Source organism: Oncorhynchus masou, chromosome 31 (genome assembly GCF_036934945.1).
Source record: "Oncorhynchus masou masou isolate Uvic2021 chromosome 31, UVic_Omas_1.1, whole genome shotgun sequence".
Taxonomy (NCBI): domain Eukaryota; kingdom Metazoa; phylum Chordata; class Actinopteri; order Salmoniformes; family Salmonidae; genus Oncorhynchus; species Oncorhynchus masou.
The window spans coordinates 75,272,805-75,298,633 of NC_088242.1; the positions used below are offsets into that span (position 1 = coordinate 75,272,805).

The 25,829-nt window shown below is 45.6% G+C and overlaps 1 protein-coding gene across 2 annotated transcripts in view; it reads left to right on the top strand.

Moving 5' to 3' along the window:
- The window catches only part of LOC135524436 (core-binding factor subunit beta), a 33,415-nt gene that overhangs the window by 1,423 nt on the left and 6,163 nt on the right, over nt 1-25,829 (top strand). For both annotated transcript variants that reach the window (XM_064951965.1, XM_064951964.1), the window contains 3 exons: nt 1,306-1,422; nt 25,241-25,357; nt 25,611-25,706. In XM_064951965.1, the coding sequence (XP_064808037.1) occupies nt 1,306-1,422; nt 25,241-25,357; nt 25,611-25,706 (330 nt within the window). The remainder of the gene's footprint in view (nt 1-1,305; nt 1,423-25,240; nt 25,358-25,610; nt 25,707-25,829) is intronic.

Genomic DNA, 25,829 nt, shown 5'->3' on the forward strand with positions numbered 1-25,829 from the left:
TGAGAGAAACCCGACATGGCCATTTGACTATGAGTGAAGTCAGAACGAGCTGGGCTGGCGGGCTTGCCCGCGGCTACTTAAAACGGCCCCTCTTCTCACTCCTTTTTTCAGTCGTAATATTTTCACGTTGTCTACTGTATGTGCTGTAATAAAGTAAAATGTACTATTAATTTTATGTAGGCCTAACACTTTTATTCTTAGAGTAGCCTAAAATTACACTCTTGTTGAGTCTGATTATGGCATGAAATAATAAAGTGACAAGGTGGTGTATCCAAATTCAATTCAATTTTCAGACAAACAGATTCGAAAAGATATTCACAATAATACCATTGTGACTAGGCCTACTTGTAATTAGTTATTTTCTGTGATTGAAGTATTTTGAAGCATTATGACAATTGTTTGATATGTTACTGTCACTGTCTGTCCAAACCCTACCATTCACCCGAGTGTGTCTATTTCAAAATGCAATTATTCCGACCGAGAAAGACATTAGAAATTATCATCACTGTACCTCAGATTTTAGTAAATTAAATAAATGCAAAGGACTTTGTTAATTCAATAAGGCAGAATAGGAATACACAATAGTTGTATTACTTTTATTATGCACATGTGCTATGTTCCTATAGCCTTAGTAATGGCATGGTAATGACACTGTATTTTGTGTTAGTATATGTTGTGTGCATTCTGCCTGTGTTGATTTTTTTCCTATATTATGTTTGAAGTAATGCTATGAAAACAATACAAAACATTGTGTCCATATTTGGAGCTCAGTTGTTTTAAATCTTTGTCTATATGCCAGTAAATTCCATGACATCAACCAAGCACAGGGAGCCTGGGATCATTGGAAAGCCAAGTCATGTAAAAAGCCTAATTTAATAAATGATATCAAAATTAATCATAGGCAATTTGTCATTAGTGTCAGTGCAGGGTCTGCTTTTAAACTATTATCGATTTTCTTGTCCTGTCTTTCTTACTGTATTGCTCCTATCTCGCACTCACTCCATCTCCCTCTCCTTCAGTCCCTCTGTCTTTCCTAAAGTCAGTTCACTATAGCCCAGTATTCCAACATCGTGTTGGTAAAATAGAATCAGATGTGCGTAACTCTATACTTCAAATAGAGAAAATGATGACTCTTGTGTTTTTTCCTTTTTTTCCTGAGTGTTGCGAGCGCTGGCCCTGGCTCCAGGCTCCAGGCTCCAGGCTCCAGGCACTCCTCTCTCTGATGTGAAATAGAAATGACGGGCTGCATAATTTATACTCGGGCCCAGCGTTCTGATCCTGTTTGTATTGATTTCCCTCTAAAAGGCTTTTGTGGCGACGGGCACCAACCTCTCGCTGCAGTTCTTCCCAGCCAACTTGCACGGGGAGCAGAGGCAGACGCCCACACGAGAGTATGTGGACTTTGATCGGGAGACGGGAAAGGTAATCCTGACATCTCTCTCTTTTCTTTTCTCTCTTATTCTCTCTTCTCTTTTCTTCTCTCTCTAATCTCATCTGTTCATCTCTCTTGAGAGGTGATTTAGGTTAACCTCTTAACGATTTGTCTCTGACGTACTCATCCATGACACTCTTTTTATTTCCCTGGCATTTCTGTAAACTCATGTAACCACACAATAATGATCCGTAAACAGCTTGGTATGGGCATTGAGGTATTCCTAGCAAATTGAGGTTGAATCTCACGACAGTTTGATTGAATGCAGGCTGTTGATTCAGAGTGATATGTTCTCTGGTTGGGATAAACTCTAGGCTTTCTGTAAGATGTTATCGCTTCACATGGAGCTAAACATCACCCTGCCCTGCCGTCCACAAAAAAACACCTTTCTCCTCAATTAAATATTTCACTGTTCCTAATTTGTTTCTTTTTTTAACATGCACATTTTTCTCACTGTAATTCCAACACATTCTACCAACTCAATGAATACAGTATGTGGTTTTTATTTTATTTCATTTTATTTTTTACCTTTATTTAACCAGGCAAGTCAGTTAAGAACAAATTCTTATTTTCAATGACAGCCTAGGAACAGTGGGTTAACTACCTGTTCAGGGGCAGAATGACAGATTTGTACTTTGTCAGCTCAGGGGTTTGAGCTTGTAACCTTCCGGCTACTAGTCCAATGCTCTAACCACTAGGTTACCCTGCCGCCCCCCATAGGGTTGGAAGATGGTGACAATGTTTCAACCATAGAAATACAATCCTACAGTAATCGTATAATAATAGTATAGTACAATATATTTATAGTAATTATATAGTAAAGCCTTGCTACTCCTGTGATTCAGATCCTACTACAGGCGTGTTAAGATGATACAGCCATGAGACCTGACAACCCATGGGCCTTTCTCCAGGTCCTGCCAACTCTGTTAGTGTCACCAAAGAACCGAATAAAGTGGGTCATAAATTGATTATCTGAACCATTAAACACCCCTGTCTGATCACACCCCTTCCATTTCCCAGAGAGACCTCAATAATACTATGGAAATGCTCAATCTTTTAGCCCTGAACATTTTACTAGTCATTGTATAAAGATGACCTAAAGCGATAACATTTTAGATAAAAATTATTTACCAAAAGTTTAGATATGGACTCTTAAAACTTGAATTCCCCCTTGACACCTTTGTTTTAATGGTGCAGTGTTTAGAAGGATTGTATTTTTTGTTACTGTTTTGTTTGTGTATTCATTTGGTCCCCTGGAGACCTCGTAGTTGTTGCCGTACGTATGGTGTGCCAGAGGCCCCTGTTCACGGACAGTGCCTCGCTGAAATGTGCTCATTAAAAATGCATCCTTGGGAAATCGATGGACCTTTCGGCCCGAGGCTGACGGACTAATCTTTGCCCGTTAATTATTTAAAAAGGCGTGACGGGGAGTTGTCAGGCATGCCGGGCACTTTACAGATGAGGCGATGGGTGTCTGGGGCAGGGCCTGATAGTAATCCTATCCCTTGTCACCTCTAGCAGGCTCAGGGCCATGCAGCTTTAATGAGCCCTGGGCCCTCCGTCCCTCTGCCCCTCCGCATCCAACATAAACCCCACGGAGCTCCCAGTCACACCAGCACTGTCACCGTACACACACATGCACAGAAGCACACACACACACACACACACACACACACACACACACACACACACACACACACACACACACACACACACACACACACACACACACACACACACACACACACACACACACACCCCCTCCATCAACATTCCAGTATCCTGTGAACTATCAGCACGCGTCGTATTCTCATGTTGCAACATTGGAGAACAGAGCTCAATTATTAGCTTGGATTTTTTCTCGACCCTTTCCACAATGCTGTGTAGTCATCAGGCTTCTTCATTTAGTGAGTAAATCCCTAGACAGGTGCTACTGCTCTGCTCGTTGACATGAACACTTATCTTTAGGAACTGAGGTGGAACTTATTTGGAGAACGTCTGATTTTTCTCTGGGCTCCCCCCCATCCCTCCCTCTCTCCCTCTCTCTAACTCCCTGCAGACCAGTGGTGTCAGGCTGGAAGAGATGTTGCGTACGCTGCAACCTCTGCTCTTAATTACTCTGATTGTTAACCTTTTACACAAACACATCTCACACTGCCTGGCTAGGAGATGTTAATAGACTGAATGAAAACCCCAAAGAATGTCTGCAGTGAAAGTGAAAGTGTGTGCCGTGGGGTCGGAAGAGGAAATGTGAAATGTTACTGAAATATTCCAGGTCAACAGGCTGTTGCTCTATGAATTGAATCAATTGTAAAAAGTCTGAAATAAAATAGAACATTGTAGAGGTGAAATATTGAAGCTAAGTCCTTTAGCTAGTGGAATCTGCACTGTATGATTTGGCAAAGCATCCTGGTCAAGCTGTTTTCATGAGGGAACTGTCCAGGTGTAGCCTATAGATACATCAGTCATGTCTCACTATGGCATGATCCCCCTATGCCCAGTTGAAGTGTGAGGTCCATAAAGAGCATATAGCATACAGCTCTCTCCTCACCGCCACCCAACGCCAGTCCAGAGTAACAGATGAATAGGGAACAGTTATAATAATCTTTCCATGAAAAGGGAATGATTTTATGGGTCTTGCCGTTTTTGATTGATGGAGTCAGAACCAACCCCAGCCCAATGTGAGCCCAGGGACTCGCTGTCTCTGTCTGTCTCCTTTCTCTGGGACCCTCTCCCCTCTCTCTCTCTCTCTCACACTCTCTCTCTCTCTCTCTCTCTCTCTCTTCTTGTCTCTCTCACTCTCTTTTTCTCTCTCTTTCACTCTCTTTCTCACTTTCACTCTCTCTTGGTCTCTCTTTAGGTCTCGATTTCTCTCTTCTGGTCACTCTCTCTCGCTTTTTAGGTCTCTCTGTCTCATTTCTCTCTTGTGCGCGAGTGAATAAACCATTGCGTTTCTCCATCCTTCCCCCACACCCCCTCGTTCTCCTCCTCCCTCATTTGAAAACACAGGCGGTGCCAGCGGAACGGGGCCAGTTTAAACTTGGCCGCTGGCGGGGGACAGTAGTATTATCTGAGTGGGGCGGTGAGCCCTGCTCCACTGGAGCCCCCGCAGTAGAACTTAAGTACAGGCTCCGAGTGTCACTACAGGCTAATGGGAACCAGCTGTGTGGGAGGTTAATTTTAGCGGTAGCTAGCAGGGACCGGGGAGGAGCAGTTAACCCTTTCCCAGCCAGGGGCTCCCGGTAGTGGACTGCCTCGTACCGGGTCACTGGTCAGTCCCATGAATCATCCACACTGCCCTAATGGCCATGGACTCTGACTCTTGAGTCATGGCCATACAAGTCCAACCTTAAATTCATTAGATTAGAGGGACAAATGATAGCTAACAGTGCCTTTAGAGAATCATCAGACAGAAATGAATACACAGCAGCATACTGTTCAAAATTCACAGAGCAGAACAGGAAGTTGTATAACTGCCACAGGAACATTGAGAGAAGGCCAGTGGAGTAGAGTCCTTAAATCAGGCCTTCTTACTGTGACAGGCAGCAGAAGTGCAGAGTGTTTGAACTGCTACAGTAGCAGACAGGAGGAGGGGATGATTCATTGTGTCTCAGTAAATTATTAATCTGCTCCAAGTGAAGTTAGCTTAGCTCAGACAAGAGCTCAGAGAGGTAGTGGGTCTCTGATGAAGATCCTCCATTGGTGCTTTGTTGTAATGGAACTCCATGGATACTGATGACTCACCATGGGATTGAAGAATATATTTGTTAAGAACCTCTACACAGAGTACAGTGAGTACCTGGACTGAAGCTCTGCCCATTTGATGTAATAGGGTTTTTACTCTAACAGAGAGAGAAGGCAATACAGACTCTTATACAGTGGCGATTTTAGCATGTACATCCTGGTGGGGTAAACAGAAACTAAAATTGGAGTATGCAGGCCAGAAAAGTCTGTTGCTGTTATTTACAACGTCATTCTAGTCACCTTACCGCACGTTAGCAACAACTGTCCCGGTATAGGGACACCTTTAATCCTTAAGAGGTTTTAAACAAATGTGGTTTCTACTGACAATTGAGATGTACAAATTATGGCATAAAGGAACAACAAGTGGATAAGAGGCAATCCGTAATTTTGATTAAGACATTAATGAACGAGCTAAGACGGACGTAGTCAATATAACCATTTGTTCAGCACTTTTGAAACGTACAGCGACAGAATTCAGAACATGGGCTATTCTTACAGTGTTCTCCCTGTACGCCAAGTCAGAACTGTAGGATAAATAAAGGGGGCATATAAGCAGACAATGAAAGCTCTTACAATATTCAATGATTACATTTCTCTAAAGCAGGTTATAGGCTACATGTGCACCACCAAGTCAGAACAGTAGGTGAAATTAGTAGGGGAAACGGGACCAAATTATTAGGGTGAGGCACATGGGCTACTAACAGCTTACTACACAACATACACTTAGTATTACTTTCTTAGCTACAGTATACATATCTCCCTGGCATATTACATAATTTATGCAGCATACAAGACATTTTGGACTCACCTTGTTGTGCTGTGCTCACTTGAACAGGAAGGTGGCGCGGTGGTCCCACGTGGGCAAATTTTATCATCAAACTTTGTCATCAAAGTCTGGCATTCTCTGCATTTATGTTGCTTTCAAGACAACTGGGAACTCTGAAAAAAACAAGGTCGAATCATGATGATGTCAGTGATCTTCAGGTCATAGCTCTAGAAAGATGCCAGAGTTCCCGACTTACAATTCCGAGTTCTGCCCCTCCTGCCCTGAAATATGGGTCGCCACTGCTCTTATATATGAACACTCCTCAACTTTAACTCAATCTTGTTGAAATTGGAGACTTTTAGGGTTTTGGAGCAGGGTTCAGCTGTAAGGGTTTAAGAGGTCTGGTGTTTGGCCTCTTCTCCATATTCCCCTCTCTCCCGCTCCCCCTCTGCTCTGTTCATCTTTAGAGCTTGTGTGTGGTTTCCTTTTATGCAAAGCAGAAATTGGGTCCATCCAGAAGCCATGCCAGAAGGTTGGGTTTGCCCACTTATTGGGGGAGAGCTCCTGATATAGTCCCCTTGTTACAGACCCTCCAGAGTGTGCTGCTACTCTATTATATTGTGTTAAGAGCTAAAAGCACAAATACATGAAGAAAGTCATACAATGACTCCTAAACCTTTCAGCTACAGCCTGGTAAACCTTTCAGCTACAGCCTGGTAAATCTTTCAGCTACAGCCTGGTAAACCTTTCAGCTACAGCCTGGTAAACCTTTCAGCTACAGCCTGGTAAACCTTTCAGCTACAGCCTGGTAAACCTTTCAGCTACAGCCTGGTAAACCTTTCACCTACAGCCTGGTAAACCTTTCAGCTACAGCCTGGTAAACCTTTCACCTACAGCCTGGTAAACCTTTCAGCTACAGCCTGGTAAACCTTTCACCTACAGCCTGGTAAACCTTTCAGCTACAGCCTGGTAAACCTTTCAGCTACAGCCTGGTAAACCTTTCAGCTACGGCCTGGTAATTGTGAAAGTCACTTCTGCTGGTATTACAGCAGTAATGCATAGTGGGATTGTGTAGGTGTGTTGTTGTCTGACATGGGGCCAGAACTGAGAGAGAGAGAGAGAGAGAGAGAGAGAGGGAGAGAGAGAGAGAGAGAGAGAGAGCAGGCCCTTAACGTGGAGCCATACCGAGGCAGCAGAATATAAATCTTCTGCCTGTCTCTGGATGTAAGAATGTTCGCTCGGGGCAGATAGCACAGGGAAGATTCACAGTAAATGAATCCATTATGAAAGGGACTTCTGTCAGAGGCGTCACCACAGGAATTGGAGTTTTAATAGTTTGGTGTTAAAGCTTGTTCCCAAGACCAGCCAGTGTCTTTGTGTGTCTGTGTATTGTGTGTGTGCGTATGTATGTATGTATGTATGTATGTATGTATGTATGTATGTATGTATGTATGTATGTATGTATGTATGTATGTATGTATGTATGTATGTATGTATGTATGTATGTATGTATGTGTTTAGCACTGCACTTACAGAGCCAATCTCCATATTAATGACGGGTCATGTACCACAAAACATGGTCTTCAGCTTTATGGCGCCAGATTGACAGTTAACCTTGTTACAGAGCCAGAAAGGGGGGAACAGCTTGACAGTTAACCCTGTTACAGAGTCAGAGAGGGGGAACAGCTTGACAGTTAACCCTGTTGCAGAGCCAGTTAACCCTGTTACAGAGTCAGGGGAACAGCTTGACAGTTAACCCTGTTACAGAGTCAGAGAGGGGGAACAGCTTGACAGTTAACCCTGTTACAGAGTCAGAGAGGGGGAACAGCTTGACAGTTAACCCTGTTGCAGAGCCAGAGAGGGGGAACAGCTTGACAGTTAACCCTGTTACAGAGTCAGAGAGGGGGAACAGCTTGACAGTTAACCCTGTTACAGAGTCAGTTAACCCTGTTACAGAGCCAGAGAGGGGGAACAGCTTGACAGTTAACCCTGTTACAGAGCCAGAGAGGGGGAACAGCTTGACAGTTAACCCTGTTACAGAGCCAGAGAGGGGGAACAGCTTGACAGTTAACCCTGTTACAGAGCCAGAGAGGGGGAACAGCTTGACAGTTAACCCTGTTACAGAGCCAGAGAGGGGGAACAGCTTGACAGTTAACCCTGTTACAGAGCCAGAGAGGGGGAACAGCTTGACAGTTAACCCTGTTACAGAGCCAGAGAGGAGGGAACAGCTTGACAGTTAACCCTGTTACAGAGCCAGAGAGGGGGGAACAGCTTGACAGTTAACCCTGTTACAGAGCCAGAGAGGGGAACAGCTTGACAGTTAACCTTGTTACAGAGTCAGAGAAGGGAACAGCTTGACAGTTCACCTTGTTACAGAGTCAGAGAGGGGGGAACAGCTTGACAGTTAACCTTGTTACAGAGTCAGAAAGGGGGGAACAGCTTGACAGTTAACCTTGTTACAGAGTCAGAAAGGGGGGACAGCTCACTGCTGCTGCTGGTGGTTATTGAAGGGGGAAAATGAGGAGCAGATGAATCTCTCCCATCTTCAGCCCCAAAATGAAGCAGGGTGTGGTGTTTGGGAGGGGCTCAGAATTATCTCACAGAGCCACACAATGCACATTAGTTGGTTGCTAAGTGTAAAGGTTATGAACTTAATGTCATAAAGCTACTGTAGTTACTCCATATTTAGTTAATGTAGTTTATACTCAAGTCTAGCTGAAGTGAACCTGGTAGTAATGTGTGTATGATGGGGGAGGGGGTAGGGAGGCATCAGCCCTCACTGCTGACACTGATGAGGAGAGAGGCGACTGGGCAAAGGCCAGGGTGGAGGGAGGATGATGGACGAGCATTTCTGTGAGGAGCGCAGTGGTCGGGCTCGTTTTGCGGTGGGGGCTGTTGTTTCCATCTCCCTCAAACGGAAGCCGCTCCACTGGCAGATGACTTGTCAATGACATCATCAAAGTGAGCCCACTAATTGATTCATGCTGCTCTGTCATGCCCATTGTTCACTGAGCCTTCCTCGTGTTCCTCTCATCTGATGTTGATTGTTTGATGTTTGTTAAAAAGAGGGGTTCTTTGTGTCCTTGGCTATGCCATGTCCTTTTGTTGATATTTTTTTTTAACAGAAATGCTCCTTTTTTGACTGCCTGTTGGGACAGAACTGTCTCTGCTGGGGAAAGAGAAGCTTTGTTTTTCCCAGCACTAGTCAATCATACTCCTGCCTCTATTTTTGCCATAGGGTTTTCATTATAGCTCCCAGCTCAAATTTCCACTTCCTTTATCCCAGGCCTCAGATCAATGACCACTCCCACGCTTTATTGTGGGGTACAAATATACTGAATGTCACATGGCTTCCTGAAAATGTTCATCTTACAGTAAAATGAAACAGTGGAGCTCTGGTTGGGCCCCCGAGTGGCGCAGCGGTCTAAGGCACTGTTTCTCAGTGCTAGAAGCGTCACTACAGACCTGGTTTGATTCCAGGCTGTATCACAACCGGGAGTCCCATAGGGCGGCGCACAATTGGCCCAGTGTCGTCCGGGTTAGGGCTTCTCCGGGGTAGGGCATCATTGTAAATAAGAATTTGTTCTCAACGGACTTTCCTAGTTAAATAAAGGTTAATAAAATATATTATAATAATAATACAAAAATACAAATATTACTTTCTAAGGATAAATGTGACATTTCCCTATGATTTACGGTTCTGCTACCTACAGTAGCAGTGTTACTTTCACAATGAAATGAGAGAGTGTGTTCACTCATAACTGGAGAGAGTCTTTCTGCACCAGGAAGTAGTTTTTTCAACGCTTCTAAATGAGCTCATATTTTATTAACAATGTGAAACTGATAAAAACTGAGGGCTGTTAATGTGCAACAAACAGCCTCTCATCCCATAAAGCTGTTTGAGACATCATCGGTCCATACAGACCCCATAGGGTCTTCAAACATCTATCTCTCAGTCTGAGGGTTAGCTAATAGCGAGAGTTACTAGACTTCTTGATTTTGTTTGTTTTCTTTATGCAGACATCACTCTTTTCCACCAGGAGTGATGACATTGCAGATGGAGGTGTTGCAGTTGACCACTCTCACCCCTTCCTCTCCTTCTCTCTCTCCTCCTGCCAATTAAAACATTTGATTTCATTTGTTTTCCCTTCACCTTGCCCTCCAGAGTAATAAACATTCCATGATGCTGTGGAATTACTCAACTGATTCTGATTCATGGGAGTTTGGAACATGGGGACTTGTTGTAAATCACCTAACAGGATGGTGATGTTGCATCTGAGCAGATCACTTATTCACCATTTCATGAAGGGATTAAATATGAATTACACTAAATTGTTCCTCCGTAAATGTAATGGATGGATAGTCCAGATGAGTAGGTGAAAGACTTCAGTGTCTATGTTTGTACTGAAGTAAGTCTGAGACTCCCAACCCTCCCTACATCCCACTGAGTGGGAGCAGTCAGACAGCGTTGTCTAGGAGGGAGGAGAGGGAAGCATCCTGCTTGGGGATTTGATTCTCCAGGACTGTCAGGACACAGGTGAGAAATACAGCGTGTATGTGCCGACTGCATTCCTGGTCACTATTCCAGGAACTATGTTCTCTCCAGGCCGGGGGGGGGACAAGGGTGGTTACCTGGCCTGGAGGGCCGTCTCTCTGCCTCCAACCTGACTGTGATGGGTGCCTGAGTGGGAGGGGCCAAGGGCCCACCTACAACCCAATATTTCCTGTACAGAGAGAGGGAAAATGGCAGATGTGAAACTGGACTTGGGTCCAAGTATAGCTAGAGTGCCTGAGAATTCAAGTCCCTTAAGATGCTCTTGGCAAGCCTGCCGATTCTTTATTTTGTCTATCCTCACCTCTTCCCATGAAAACCGAGCCATTACTTTCTTTTGAAATGAAAATATTCTTCTTGTGTATTTCTAACCAGTATATTATTAATTTGTTCATTTATTGTTATAAATGTAGTTAATTGATTACTTTTAGATTATAACGATTCCATATTCAAAATATATGTTTATATTAGTGTCTGTGACTATCTGATGTGACTTCTCAGAGTCCTCTGGGGTTTTGTAGACTCCCCTGCAGCCTCTGCAGTATGTCCCAGCAGCCTCTGCAGTATGTCCCTGCAGCCCCTGCAGTATGTCCCTGCTCTCCCATTCTCCTGTGGTTAGAAACTTCATCCAAATACTGGATTTGCCTTTGCATGATATTTACTTAAGTTAAACAGCCATCTGTAAAAACAGAGAAATGGATATCCTTTGTATGGTGTTCATGTGAGAAATGATTTGACATAGTGTACATGGTGTCCCCAACTACCCTATTCCTTAATCCCAATAAAAGTAGAAATGATTTCCATCAAGTGGCATCACAACCAATCTGATTTATAATCTGACTGACAAAGTGACACAGACCAACTTTTTCTTATCACTAAGACTGGGTTGGTCTTCATTACATTTTATCACTTTTTTAAATATAATTGATAAAGTAGAGCTATATCACTGGTTGGATTGGCAAGCTAGAAGCAATCAGAGACATTTGTATTACTTTTACAATCAAATTGGGAAAATGACCTAATAGAGGAAGCTTTATTGAATGAGTCAGTGTTACTGCATAACATAATCAGGCTTAGCAGGCCCAGGTCTTCTCTGATTAGGAACATATATCAGAGGAATAGTCTGTCTGCCAGTCTGCCAGTCTGCCAGTCAGTCAGCCTGTCTGACAGACAGACAGACAGACAGACAGACAGACAGACAGACAGACAGACAGACAGACAGACAGACAGACAGACAGACAGACAGACAGACAGACAGACAGACAGACAGACTGTCTGTCTGTCTGTTTGTTTGTGAGTTCTGCGCTGGCATGGTGTCAGGTGAATGCAGGGCAGTTAGGGGCTATAACTGGGTTTTGGGGTGGGGTCAGTTAGGGGGCTATTACTGGGTTTGAGGGGGGGGGGTCAGTTAGGGGACTATAACCGGGGTGTTGTGACTCGGTGGTTAGGGGTAATTTTAGGGCTTGGACGGACAAGGGGCAGGAGAATGGGTGAGCGCACGGGGCACAACAAGTCTAATACAGCCGTCTCTGTGGCAGGTGGTGTGGATGGAGGAGCAGAGACTTGTCTCTGAGTGTGTGTCTGTGTCTGAGCATTTGTGTGGTAGGGTATATGTGTGGGTGGGTATATGGGGTGTGGGTGTGGGTGGGTATATGTGTGGGTGGGTGGGGTTGGGTATATGTGTGGGTGTGGGTGGGCATATGTGTGGGTGTGGGTGGGTATATGGGTGGGTGGGATTGGGTATATGTGTGGGTGTGGGTGGGTGTGGGTGGGTATATGTGTGGGTGTGGTTGGATATATGTGTGGGTATGGTAGGGTATATGTGTGGGTGTGGTTGGGTATATGTGTGGGTGTGGTTGGGTATATGTGTGAGTGGATTTTATTGCATGACATAAGTATTTGATCACCTACCAACCAGTAAGAATTCCGGCTCTCACAGACCTGTTAGTTTTTCTATAAGAAGCCCTCCTGTTCTCCACTCATTACCTGTATTAACTGCACCTGTTTGAACTCGTTACCTGTATAAAAGACACCTGTCCACACACTCAATCAAACAGACTCCAACCTCTCCACAATGGCAAAGACCAGAGAGATGTGTAAGGACATCAGGGATAAAATTGTAGACCTGCACAAGGCTGGGATGGGCTATAAGACAATAGGCAATCAACTTGGTGAGAAGGCAACAACTGTTGGCGCAATTAAGAAGTTCAAGATGGCGGTCAATCACCCTCGGTCTGTGGCTCCATGCAAGATCTCACCTCGTTGGGCATCAATGATCATGAGGAAGGTGAGGGATCAGCCCAGAACTACACGGCAGGACCTGGTCAATGACCTGAAGAGAGTTGGGACCACAGTCTCATAGAAAACCATTAGTAACACACTACGCCGTCATGGATTAAAATCCTGCAGCGCACGCAAGGTCCCCCTGCTCAAGCCAGCGCATGTCCAGGCTCGTCTAAAGTTTTCCAATGACCATCTGGGTGATCCAGAGGAGGAATGGGAGATGGTCATGTGGTCTGATGAGACAAAAATAGAGCCTTTTGGTCTAAACTCCACTCGCCATGTTTGGAGGAAGAAGACGGATGAGTACAACCCCAAGAATACCATCCCAACCGTGAGGTTGGAAACATCATTCTTTGGGGATGCTTTTCTGCAAAGGGGACAGGACGACTGCACCGTATTGAGGGGAGGATGGATGGGGCCACGTATCGCGAGATCTTCGCCAACAACCTCCTTCCCTCAGTAAGAGCATTGAAGATGGGTCGTGGCTGGGTCTTCCAGCATGACAACGACCTGAAACACACAGCCAGGGCAACTAAGGTGTGACTCCGTAAGAAGCATTTCAAGGTCCTAGAGTGGCCTAGCCAGTCTCCAGACCTGAACCCAATAGAACATCTTTGGAGGGAGCTGAAATTCGTAATGCCCAGCGACAGCCCCGAAACCTGAAGGATCTGGAGAATGTCTGTATGGAGGAGTGGGCCAAAATCCCTGCTGCAGTGTGTGCAAACTACCAAATATTAAGTTCTGCTTTTCTGATGTATCAAATACTTATGTCATGCAATAAAATGCAAATTAATTACTTAACAATCACACAATGTGATTTTCTGGATTTTTACATGCTCTCCATGCTTTGGAAAACCTGCAAAATCGGCAGTGTATCAAATACTTGTTCTCCCCACTGTATGTGTGGGTGTGGTTGGGTATATGTGTGGGTATGGTTGGGTATATGTGTGGGTGTGGTTGGGTATATGTGTGGGTGTGGTTGGGTATATGTGTGAGTGGGTATATCTGTGGGTGGGGTTGGGTATATGTGTGGGTGTGGGTGGGTAAATGTGTGGGTGTGGGTGGGTATATGTGTGGGTGGGGTTGGGTATATGTGTGGGTGTGGGTGGGTGGGTGTGGGTGTGGATGGGTATATGTCTGGGTGGGTATATGTGTGGGTGGGGTTGGGTATATGTGTGGATGTGGGTGGGTATTTGTGTGGGTGGGGTTGGGTATATGTGTGGGTGTGGGTGTGGGTGGGTAAATGTGTGGGTGTGGGTGGGTATATGTGTGGGTGGGGTTGGCTATATGTGTGGGTGTGGGTGTGGATGGGTATATGTCTGGGTGGGTATATGTGTGGGTGGGGTTGGGTATATGTGTGGATGTGGGTGGGTATATGTGTGGGTGGGGTTGGGTATATGTGTGGGTCTGGGTGTGTATATGTGTGGGTGTGGTTGGGTATATGTGTGGTTGTGGGTGGGTATATGTCTGGGTGGGGTTGGGTATATGTGTGGTTGTGGGTGGGTATATGTGTGGGTGGGGTATATGTGTGGTTATGGGTGGGTATATGTCTGGGTGTGGGTGGGTATATGTGTGGGTGGGTATATGTCTGGGTGTGGGTGGGTATATGTGTGGGTCGTGTGTGGGTATATGTGTGGGTGGGGTTGGGTATATGTGTGGGTGTGGGTGGGTATATGTATGGGTCTGTGTGGGTATATGTGTGGGTGGGTATATGTGTGGGTCTGTGTGGGTATATGTGTGGGTGTGGGTGGGTATATGTGTGGGTCTGTGTGGGTATATGTGTGGGTGGGGTTGGGTATATGTGTGGGTGTGGGTGGGTATATGTATGGGTCTGTGTGGGTATATGTGTGGGTGTGGGTAGGTATATGTATGGGTCTATGTGGGTATATGTGTGGGTGTGGGTGGGTATATGTGTGGGTCTGTGTGGGTATATGTGCCTGAAACAATAGGGTAAATGTTAATCTTCAGCCGCCCTCTGATTACAGAGAGCAGCGTTCTCTAGTTCTCTGCTTTCTCTATGTATGTCTCACCTCACTTGGTCACACCTGTGCTGTGTGTTTGTTTGTGTGTGTGTGTGTGTGGGAGGGGGGGGTGGATGTATGCGATCTCAAGGATGTGTGTGTGCTCATAGATGTGGATATACTGGAAAAACAGCTCAGCACTGGCTAGGATTGCAGGATTGCACACACTGCTCCCGTAAGGGAATTGTGCTGACTCAACTCCCAGGAACTTCCTGCTTCTCCATATCTAGCTGAGCAGACGGAAGGGAACAGATAAAGATACTGGAATAGAGGGATGGAGGGAGAGGTGTAGAAAGGGGCTGGTGGTTGGGTAGCCAGGTTGAGAAGCAGCTGTAGATCTGTTGTTCTAGACAATGAGTGTCAGTCAGCACAGTCTAGTAGGGTCCCTCCCTCCCACACCAGGAGTTCCTAGCCGGCCCCTCTGGGTCCTTGTCTGTAGGGGGGCAGGCTGATGGCTTGGGCCTGGAGGGGCCTTACTCACACACTCTTACACTGTACACATTCACACACCAGTTATCACAGGGGCAGAGGTGACGTCACTCACACTGTGTAGTATGGCATTACAGCCTATATGTATGGGTTTTCTATTCTCTAGTTACCATCGCCAGTATTAGTGTGTGGGCACTTCTACCTATTCAAGACCTTGCATCAGTGAGAGTTTAAGTTCATATAGGGGTTTGTGACTCCTGTTTTGCTCATTAATTAAGGCTGGCTGTGTAGGTGGGAGTTTACAGTATGTGGTGAGGAGGTGGTGGTGCCAGGGGGCAGGTGGCAGGGTACCAGAACTGGGCCCCAGTGTGTTTGTCACTTCCTGCCAGTTGCTGTCTCGCCCAGTGGGGGTGGCTGAGTCACCAGGGGGTCACAGAGGCAGCTGTCACAGCCCAGCAAGGGGGCAAGGTGAGGGGGAAGGGGTGAGAGGGGTGCAGGGGAGGCAGCTGGCATGGCTCCACAGACCTGGAGTCAAAAGGAGAGGAGAGGTGAAGGGAACAAGGGCATCTGTCTATGTGTGATTGTGGATCGGAACCTGAAGACTCAGAGCCCAGATGTAGCCCTGCTGCCCAGAGCACAGTATTGTGGGGTTGTGGTGGGGGTCAAAGGGTGTCGCGCCATGAGACTAGAATCAAAACAGCCATGAAACAGCATGGTGACTGCCTGGAAATACACACTTCCCACAGGGGGAACCACCTCATACTTACACTGAGACACAGAGAGAGAAAGAGGGATTGAGGGAGGGATAGTCAGAGGGAGAGAGAAAGAGAGAGTCAGATAGAGACACAAAGAGAGAGAGAGAGAGAGAGTGAGAGAGAGCTCAAGTCCTGAGTGGGATCTGAGTCACTCCCACACACTCATGCTCACTGTGTGAATAATACACTCACACACGTCCCAGACACTCAATGATGTAGCATTCCTTCTGCTAATATCATAATTAATACTGTGTTATATCAGTTGGATGTTAGCGTTCACACCTGCATTCACACACACACACACACACACACACACACACACACACACACACACACACACACACACACACACACACACACACACACACACACACACACACACACACACACACACAGACAGACAGACAGACAGACAGACAGACAGACAGACAGACAGACAGACAGACAGACAGACAGACAGACAGACAGACAGACACATTCACACATATTAACACCCACGAGGTGTGTGAGGACAATGGTCCTCTGTGTGCGGGCTCTCTGCCCTCTGCCCCCTGCGGCTGGGACAGCAGCCCTACTCTCCTCCTTTCTTTCAAGCGCTCTCTGTTTTTCTTCTACCCCGCATCCAGATCTGCTGACGAGCTTTTGGCACGTGTCTAAATGAGGAGCCCTGTGCCAACGTGCCTGGCTGCATCACGCTCACTGCCAGCCACTGTGCCAAGGCTCTGCCAACACACCATAGGCACAGCCTGAAAGAGACAACTTTTCCTCCACTCTCCTATGAATATACCAGCGTCCTGTTGTCATCCTACATGATTGTTATTGACAAATTCTAAACAAGGCCTCAGAAATATGGGATTTTTTATCCCTCCGGTCACACTGTCCTAATGTGTGATATTGAGTGATTGATCTCCAGTCCCTACATTCCTGCATCTGTTGATTTTCATATCAAAGGCGTTCCCTAAGAGCATGACTGTTGTGCAACTGCTTTTATAAGCACATAGTCTCACAGAGAGACTGAGGGTGGCTGGGATGGGATGGCTCAGGCTCAGGCCAGTTGTGATTGGGCTGTAGAGGGGAGGGAGGGACGGAGTGGCCCAGTGGAGTGGAGCTGACCTGGGATGGGGTCAGGGTCTCCCAGGGCTGGTCAGGGCTGGGACACCACACTGACCACAGAGCAGTATACAGTCCCACTCATTGTGTGCTTTTCTAATATGATATACTGTTGCTTAGACCACAGCAGAATGTTGATCAAATCCAAACTTAACTTTGGGACTTTACACTAGTATCCTGTGTCCTCCCTCCCTGTGGCTCCATCTATGGCATTTCTGTAGAGTCAAAGTTGAAATCGAAGTTTATTGGTCGCACACACAGTTTAGCAGATGTTATAGCGGGTGCAGTGAAATGCTTATGTTACCTAGCTCCTAACAATGCAGTAAAATGTCAAGCAAGTACACAAATAATAATAATAATACTTTTTTTAACAGTGTAACTAAAATGCAATTCCTGGTCTTACATATAATCTTTTGTGTTTTAGAGGTCAGGGATGCTCCCTTCCACCCAGTGTTTTCGGCCATCTTTATTGAGGTACTTTGTCCACAGTTGGGTCTGTCTCACAAATCATGGCTGTGGTGGTTTCATCTCATTTCCTGTGTGGATGTGTGAACAGTGGACCTCTCAGGCCAGAGCCTGTGGGACCAACCAGTGGTTGTGTGTTTGTGTTCCCATCTTTGTCCCCATGTCATGGTTTAGGACTCTTGGAGAAGGTGTTTAGTGTGTCTGGGTTCGCTGGGTCCATCAGACTCCATAGTCGCATCACTGGATCCAGATCAGCACACTCAATCACTGCCCTGTTTAGACATGGGTGTTTCATCAATTCAAGTTCTTTGCCACTTTTATTCACAATGCACCTCTGTGGTATGTTATGTGCGCGCGCGCGCGTGTGTGTGTCTGTGTGTGTTCGCATGTGTGTGTGTGTGGGTGTGTGTGCGTGTGTGTTTGCATGCTTGTGTGCTTGTGTGCATGTGTGTATGCGTGTGTGTCTGCATACACATGATGGTGTGTCAGTCACGGGGGTGTGGGGGATGTGGGGGTTGACATCTATTTCTGCAGAGGAAGTTTGTGGTTAGACCGGTTCTGCGCTCCCGTTCACATTTTTCCTCTCCATGTAGCCGTGCTTTTTAAAAGCCATGCAGTTTCTTACAGATGTAGAAGTCATTTCAGCAGTGCTTGTGTAACGACTGGAGGAGTTTTTGTTCTGCATTGAGACGCTGCTGGGTCTGGGCTCCCCCTCCTCGCCCCAGGGCAGCATGAGAAGGTCTAGGCTTGGCCTTCTCGTAAATAAAGCCCCTGTTCCAGGCTGTAAGGAAATAGCCTCTTAAGAAATGCAACAATGTGGGACTGGCCATGTATATGACAGAAAATCAACAGAATCCACAGCTAACACTGCGTGTGTTTGTGTTTTCATTTTCAAATGTATTCATCATCATTTGCTTCCTAGATAAAAAATACTGCATTCCCCAGCTGTAAAGCTGGCACTGTGTTGCCCTCAATGTTTGTCTGACAGTGTCTACACTTTGGGCAAGGGTGTATATTTATTGTCTGTCTGAATAAATCAGCATGAGAACATACCAGAGTTGCAGGCATTCCTTTTTTCTTTGATAGGTTCTTCTGTCCTGTAACTGATAACTTGGATGTACATATTTTTCATTTTTTTTCTAGATATGTACACACACACACACACACACACACACATACACAAACACACGCACACAAACACATACGCACAAGCGCACAAACACACAAACACATGGACACAAACACACACACATACAGTGCATTCGGAAAGTGCTCAGACCCCTTGATATATTTCACATTTTGTTACGTTAAATTCTAAAATGGATAAAGTTATTTTTCCCCCCTCATCAATCTACACACAATACCCCGTAATGACAAAGCAAATACTGTTTTTTAGAAATGTTAGCAAATTTATGTGAAATATCACATTTACATAACTATTCAGACACTTCACTGAGTGCTTTGTTGAAGCACCGATTACAGCCTTCAGTCTTCTTGGGTATGATGCTACAAGTTTGGCACACCTGTATTTGGGGAGTTTCTCCCATTCTTCTCTGCAGAACCTCTCAAGCTCTGTCAGGTTGGATGGGGAGTGTCGCTGCACAGCTATTTTCAGGTCTCTCCAGAGATGTTCGATCGGGTTCAAGTCCGGGCTCTGGCTGGGCCACTCAAGGCCATTCAGAGACTTGTGCCAAAGCCAGTCCTGCGTTGTCTTGGCTGTGTGCTTCAAATCAAACCAAATGAAATAAAATGTTATTGGTCACATGCAGTTATTTAGCAGATGTTATTGCGGGTGTAGTGAAATGCTTGTGGTCCTAGCTCCGACAGTGACTGTGTGCTTAGGGTCGTTGTCCAGTTGGAAGGTGAACCTTCGCCCCAGTCTGAGGTCCTGAGCGCTCTGGAGCAGGTTTTCATCAAGGATCTCTCTGTACTTTGCTCCATTCATCTTTCCCTCGATCCTGAATAGTCTCCCAGGCCCTGCCACTGAAAAACATCCCCAAAGCATGATGCTGCCACCAACATGCTTCACCGTAGGGATGGTGCCAGGTTTTTTCCACATGTGACGCTTGGCATTCAGGCCAAAGAGTTCAATTTTGGTTTCATCAGACCAGAAAATGTTGTTTCTCATGGTCTGAGAGTCTTTAGGTGCATTTTGGCAAAATACAAGCAGGCCTTGTGCCTTTTACTGAAGAGTGGCTTCCGTCTGGCCACTCTACCATAAAGGCCTGATTGGTGGAGTGCTGCAGAGATGGTTGTCCTTCTGGAAGTTTCTCCCATCTCCACAGAGGAACCCTGGAGCTCTGTCAGAGTGACCATCGAGTTCTTGGTCACCTCCCTGTCCAAAGCCCTTCTCCCCCGATTGCTTATGAAACAGGATGCCTCTGAGCTCAATTTCGAGTCTCATAGCAAATGGTCTAAATACTTATGTAAATAAGGTATTTCTGTTAGTTTTTTTAAATGACTGAAAGTCTGTTTTCACTTTGTCATTATGGGGTATTGTGTGTAGATTGATGAGGGAAAAACATATTTAATCCATTTTAGAATAAGGCTGTAATGTAACAAAATGTGTAAAAAGTCAAGGGGTCTGAATACTTTCTGAATGCACTGTACATACACACACAGTCTTGTACAACCATAAACCTATCCCTAACCTGTACCCTAACCTTAACCTTAAAACTAACCCTAGCTCCTAAACCTAATTCTAACCCTAACGCTAATTCTGACCTTAACCCTAAACCCCTTATAAATAGAATTTGACCTTGTGGGGACTAACAAGTGTAGTTAAACATGTCCACACACACGCACACACACCTCCTTAATGTCTCTGAGATAGATACTGCAGATGAGGGTAACTCCCCACTCTCCAGGGTGAGTGTAATAGGATGAATTGATAATTGATCACTTCCACATTGCCTGAGGATATGACATCTGCCTCGAGTCTGTCTCCTGTGCTTTGCTCTGTAGGGAACTGCCTCGTGGGAAACAGGATGTTACACTGGGTGGCACATGTCTGTCTTCTACTTCCTGCTCTTTATACTGTGGGTGTGGTTGATTGGCGGAGGACATATATGCCTATACAGTATCTAGCCTTAACAGAGTCATGGCGTCTTAAGTGTCAAAGTGCATTGTTACATTCTCTAGTATGAAGGCCCCGTTATGACTACTCTGGTATGCTTTGGTTAGCCAGCCCCACCACTCTCTCTCATCTCAGACATACTGCCTTGAGTGTGACTGAATGTATCTCATTAAGTCTGCATATCAACCATGTCTCTCACTACTCCTCTGTGTATACGTGTAAGGACCCAGGGGACCAACATGTTCAGACCTCTCTGCCCCAGCTTTGTCTTATTCTCTGTGTGTCTCAGCTTGTTACTCATATATGCCTTTGTGTCGAAAATCCACCCATGTTATTTGTTCATGAGCACATTCATTTGTGCTTCTTGTTTGTAGTGGTCTTGTGTAACTATATCATTACAGAGTCAGGGTCGTCTTGACTATAAACACATATAGTACATATCGTCCTGACTATAAACACATACTGTACATATCGTCCTGACTATAAACACATATTGTACATAACGTCCTGAGCCAAAGGAAAATACACCTGTGAGCTGCACTGGACGGGAATATATGGAACACTTATTCAAAGCATTTTATTCACTTCACTGCACTTATTCAAATCATTTTTCAAAGACAGAGACTGAGAGGAGCAGATGCATCGAAATGAGCTCCTGGTCCCTGAGGGCATTTATGAGCAAATAGTGTCTCAGAGAGAATATCAGGATTGTTTTGGCTGTATGAATCAAAAGCTTCCCATGAATTGAATCCCAGTATTAACCCCCACCCTCTCTCTCTCGCCCTCTTTCTTTCAGGAACTCAAACACACTCACACAAACATACACACACTCCCCCACCCACACTCCCCCACCCATCTTCACAAACACACTGATTCTCTGTGTGTTATCCCTTAAACCAGTCCCACCCTCTCTCTGAGCAGGCAGCAGGCAGCAAGCAGCCTTCCACCAAACTTGTTGCGACACACTGCCTGTGCCTGTGTCTATCCCTTCCCCTTTAAGTCTATGGGCATTATGTCTGTGATAAGAAGGTACTGGAGATTAACTATAACATTACCCAACCAATAAACCCCTGTGTACCTCTGGACCCCAGTGACCACTCAACAGGCCATAAACCACTGCAACACCACCTCCCCTCAACCAGACTCAATCTGTCCCACTCCTCACTCTCCTTTCTCTAAGTTGCATGGTCTGGCTCCACATAAAACCCAATAGGGTTAGTGTGAGACAGTAGGTCAGGGTTAGAGAGTTCCGTTCATACACATCAAATTACAAATCATATATGTATACATATAGCTATAACAGATTTTCTTTGATATCACTAAGCCTTCCTGTTAAACACAGTGCCCTGTTAGTTGTGAGGGGGGATGGGTTGAGCTTCTCTGGTGTATAGAGAATATATGTCTGTATGTCTACAGTATATATATCACCTCAAATTAACCTGGGGGAAAGAGGGGTAGGATTTTAGTATAGCTGCTTTTCTCATGTCTGCATTGTTGGGATCCCCCCAATAAAAACTGTGTGTTTAGCCTGATGGAGTTCTGAATGTTCCTTCTGGAAGAACCAGAGAACGACTGTTTAAATGTGTTATTGATGGCTAAAAGGCCTGTATTGGTTGGGGGGAAGCTCTGTTTAAGTTGGCCGGTGGGGGACAAAAAGGTGGAGAGTCCAAAATGATAAACATATATGTAACCAGACATTCATCTGTTTATTTTAAACTCACTGCCCCATGGTATATGGATTCTCAGAACCACTTATGGTGCACATTTAAGTCCTTGCGTTTCATCTCATGCATAACCATGTGCCTGTGCTGTGGTGCAGATTTCACATTAGTTCACATTAATGCATGTAGCCTATGTGCCTTTGTCAAACACTGTGTTATAGTGTGGTGAAGTTTAGTGTAGTGTAGTTCAGTGTAGTTAGTATAGTGTAGTTTAGTGTAGTGCGTATTAGGTGCAGCTTGTGTACTAGATCTATTCAGTTGATAGTGAAAAGATGGAATATTTGCTTTGATTAATTTAAACCTGTGTAAATCGATTGATTCAGTGCTTTCAGAGGCAATTGGAATGGGCTTAGTTGTCTCTTTATCCCTGGTGTAAAGTGGAAATGTGAATACTTCTTGCAATGGAACCCTAGTAAAGAACCTGAGGTGTGGGGTGTGGACCTGAGAGAGAGATGAGGGATGAGAGTTAGTTGCCAGTGGTGTGATGACAGAGAGTTGGGATAGATGTCAGAGTGGTGTGATGACAGAGAGTTGGGATAGATGTCAGAGTGGTGTGATGACAGAGAGTTGGGATAGATGTCAGAGTGGTGTGACGACAGAGAGTCGGGATAGATGGGATAGATGTCAGAGTGGTGTGATGACAGAGAGTTGGGATAGATGTCAGAGTGGTGTGATGACAGAGAGTTGGGATAGATGTCAGAGTGGTGTGATGACAGAGAGTCGGGATAGATGTCAGAGTGGTGTGATGACAGAGAGTCGGGATAGATGTCGGAGTGGTGTGATGACAGAGAGTCGGGATAGATGTCAGAGTGGTGTGATGACAGAGAGTCGGGATAGATGTCAGAGTGGTGTGATGACAGAGAGTCGGGATAGATGTCAGAGTGGTGTGATGACAGAGAGTCGGGATAGATGTCAGAGTGGTGTGATGACAGAGAGTCGGGATAGATGTCAGAGTGGTGTGATGATAGAGAGTCGGGATAGATGTCGGAGTGGTGTGATGACAGAGAGTCGGGATAGATGTCAGAGTGGTGTGATGACAGAGAGTCGGGATAGATGTCAGAGTGGTGTGATGACATTACAGAGTGGGATAGATGTCAGAGTGGTGTGATGACATCAGAGTCGGGATAGATGTCAGAGTGGTGTGATGACAGAGAGTCGGGATAGATGTCAGAGTGGTGTGATGACAGAGAGTCGGGATAGAGTGTGTCGGAGTGGTGTGATGACAGATCGGGATAGATGTTGGGTGTGACGACAGAGAGTCGGGATAGATGTCAGTGGTGTCGGATAGATGTCAGAGTGGTGTGATGACAGAGAGTCGGGATAGATGTCAGAGTGGTGTGATGACAGAGAGTCGGGATAGATGTCAGAGTGGTGTTCAGAGAGTTGACAGAGAGTTGGAAGAATGAAAGGGGAGAGAGGATATGGTTCTAGGTGTTGACTCACCTTACAACTGGGAACTGGGCTGTTCTGTGAAATCAATAAGTTGTTCATTGTGCAGACAGTATTTGGCCTCTCAGACAGTATGTTTGTAAGTGTGTGTGTTTATGGCTAGGATTGGTGTTTGGGTTTCAGAGTGATTAGGTTTACGTGTGTGTATGTGTCTGAAAGAGGGTATGCGTGTTTATAGCCAAAGCCCCATCCCCTGTCTCTTCCTCCTTCCCTATACTCCCAGCTACAGAAATAAACATCACCCACAGACTGACAGACTGCACGCTTTTGTCTGGAACTGAATTCCAAAGCCTCAGGGATGTGCTATTTCTATGGCCCTGAGCCAAACAGACAATCATATACTCTACCCCTTTCTCTGTCTCACACTGTGATGGAGTCCTGTACATGCTCTCTCCCCTCTCTCTCTCTCTCTGTCCCTCTCTCTCTCTGTCTCTCTCTCTGTCTCTCTCTCTCCTCTCTCTCTCTCTCTCTCTCTCTCTCTCTCTCTCTGTCTCTCTCTCTCTGTCTCGCTGTCTCTCTCTCTCTCTCTGTGTCTCTCTGTCTCTCTCTCTCCCCCCTCTCTCTCTCTCCCCCCTCTCTCTCTCACTCACTCACTCTCTCTCTCTCTCTCTGTCTCTCTCTCACTCACTCACTCACTCTCTCTCTCTCTCTCTCTCTCTCTCTGTCTCACACAGCCATGGAGTCCTGTACATGCTCTCTACCCCTCTCTCTTGCTGTCTCTCTCTCTCTTTCTCTCTCTCTTTCTCTCATGTCTCATATGGATATAAACATACTTAGCGATAGGGCATTAATTTATATACACACACTAATTTGTATAAATAAAGTCAGGATTTACTGATCTCTCATAGGAGAGCCTTGGTTTGCTGTCTCTCTGTCTCGCTCCATCCTACAGCAGCCTTGGTAAATAAACAGCAACATGGCAGGAAGAAAACATCTCAGTGAGCTAGCCTGGGCCTTGGCTGGGCCCGAGGTGAGACAGGAAGAGAGAAAAAGTGGAATGTTAGTGTATGTATGCCTGTACGTGGGACTAGAGAACCATTTCCTTGTTTAGATTCGAGAGGATCTTCAATAGGCCTTTCTTTCTGTTTGCTCAGAATGGGTTGCATGTGTTTTACAATTCAAACCCCCTATTGTACGAGCTCCACTCTGACGCAAGTAAGGTTTTCTCTTTCATTCCAATCAGCACCCCTCCCATCCCTCTTACCCCTCCCCTAAGTCTTAGACGGAATGGGAGAAGACAGAGACAGAAGTGTCTCTAGTGAACTGAGTGACCCCTTCCTCTATTTTGTTATTTGAGAAAACCTTACTACTTTTATCTGAGTGGTTAAAAGTGAGCCACAACGACTGTGTTGAATAATGTACCCAGATCTGTGCATTCATTTGGTAGTATATGTTTTCTTAGATGAGTGTTGTTGTGTCTGTGTGGTCTGTCTGCAGGTGTACCTGAAGGCCCCTATGATCCTGAATGGAGTGTGTGTGATCTGGAAGGGCTGGATAGACATGCTGCGCCTGGATGGGATGGGATGTCTGGAATTCGATGAGGAGAGAGCACAGGTACGGTAGCACATCATTTATCACACCCTTGGTCCCCAAGCACCACCAACACAATACACACAACTAGATATAACAATTATCTACTATATATACACACATTTACATACAGTACACCTCTAGACGGACTACTTTTAAATTGCTTAACTAGAACTAAACTTAACATGTTGTGCTCCTGCCCCTACATATACAACCAAAAACAACCACTCACTGGTCCAAACAAACTGTGTGTCTCTCCCCCTCTGTGTGTGTTCAGCATGAGGATGCCCTGGCGCAGGCAGCCTTTGAGGATGCACGTAGGAGGACCCGGGACTTTGAGGACAGGGACCGCTCGCACAGAGAGGACCTGGAGGTGAGAGAGATTGGACAGACTGGGGATGGGGTGGGCTGGTGGTTTGACAGATTCTGAATGTCCCCGTGGTCACATGATTAGTGCTAACGAAAAATTGTGATGTTGGAAGGTTGTGATTGTTTG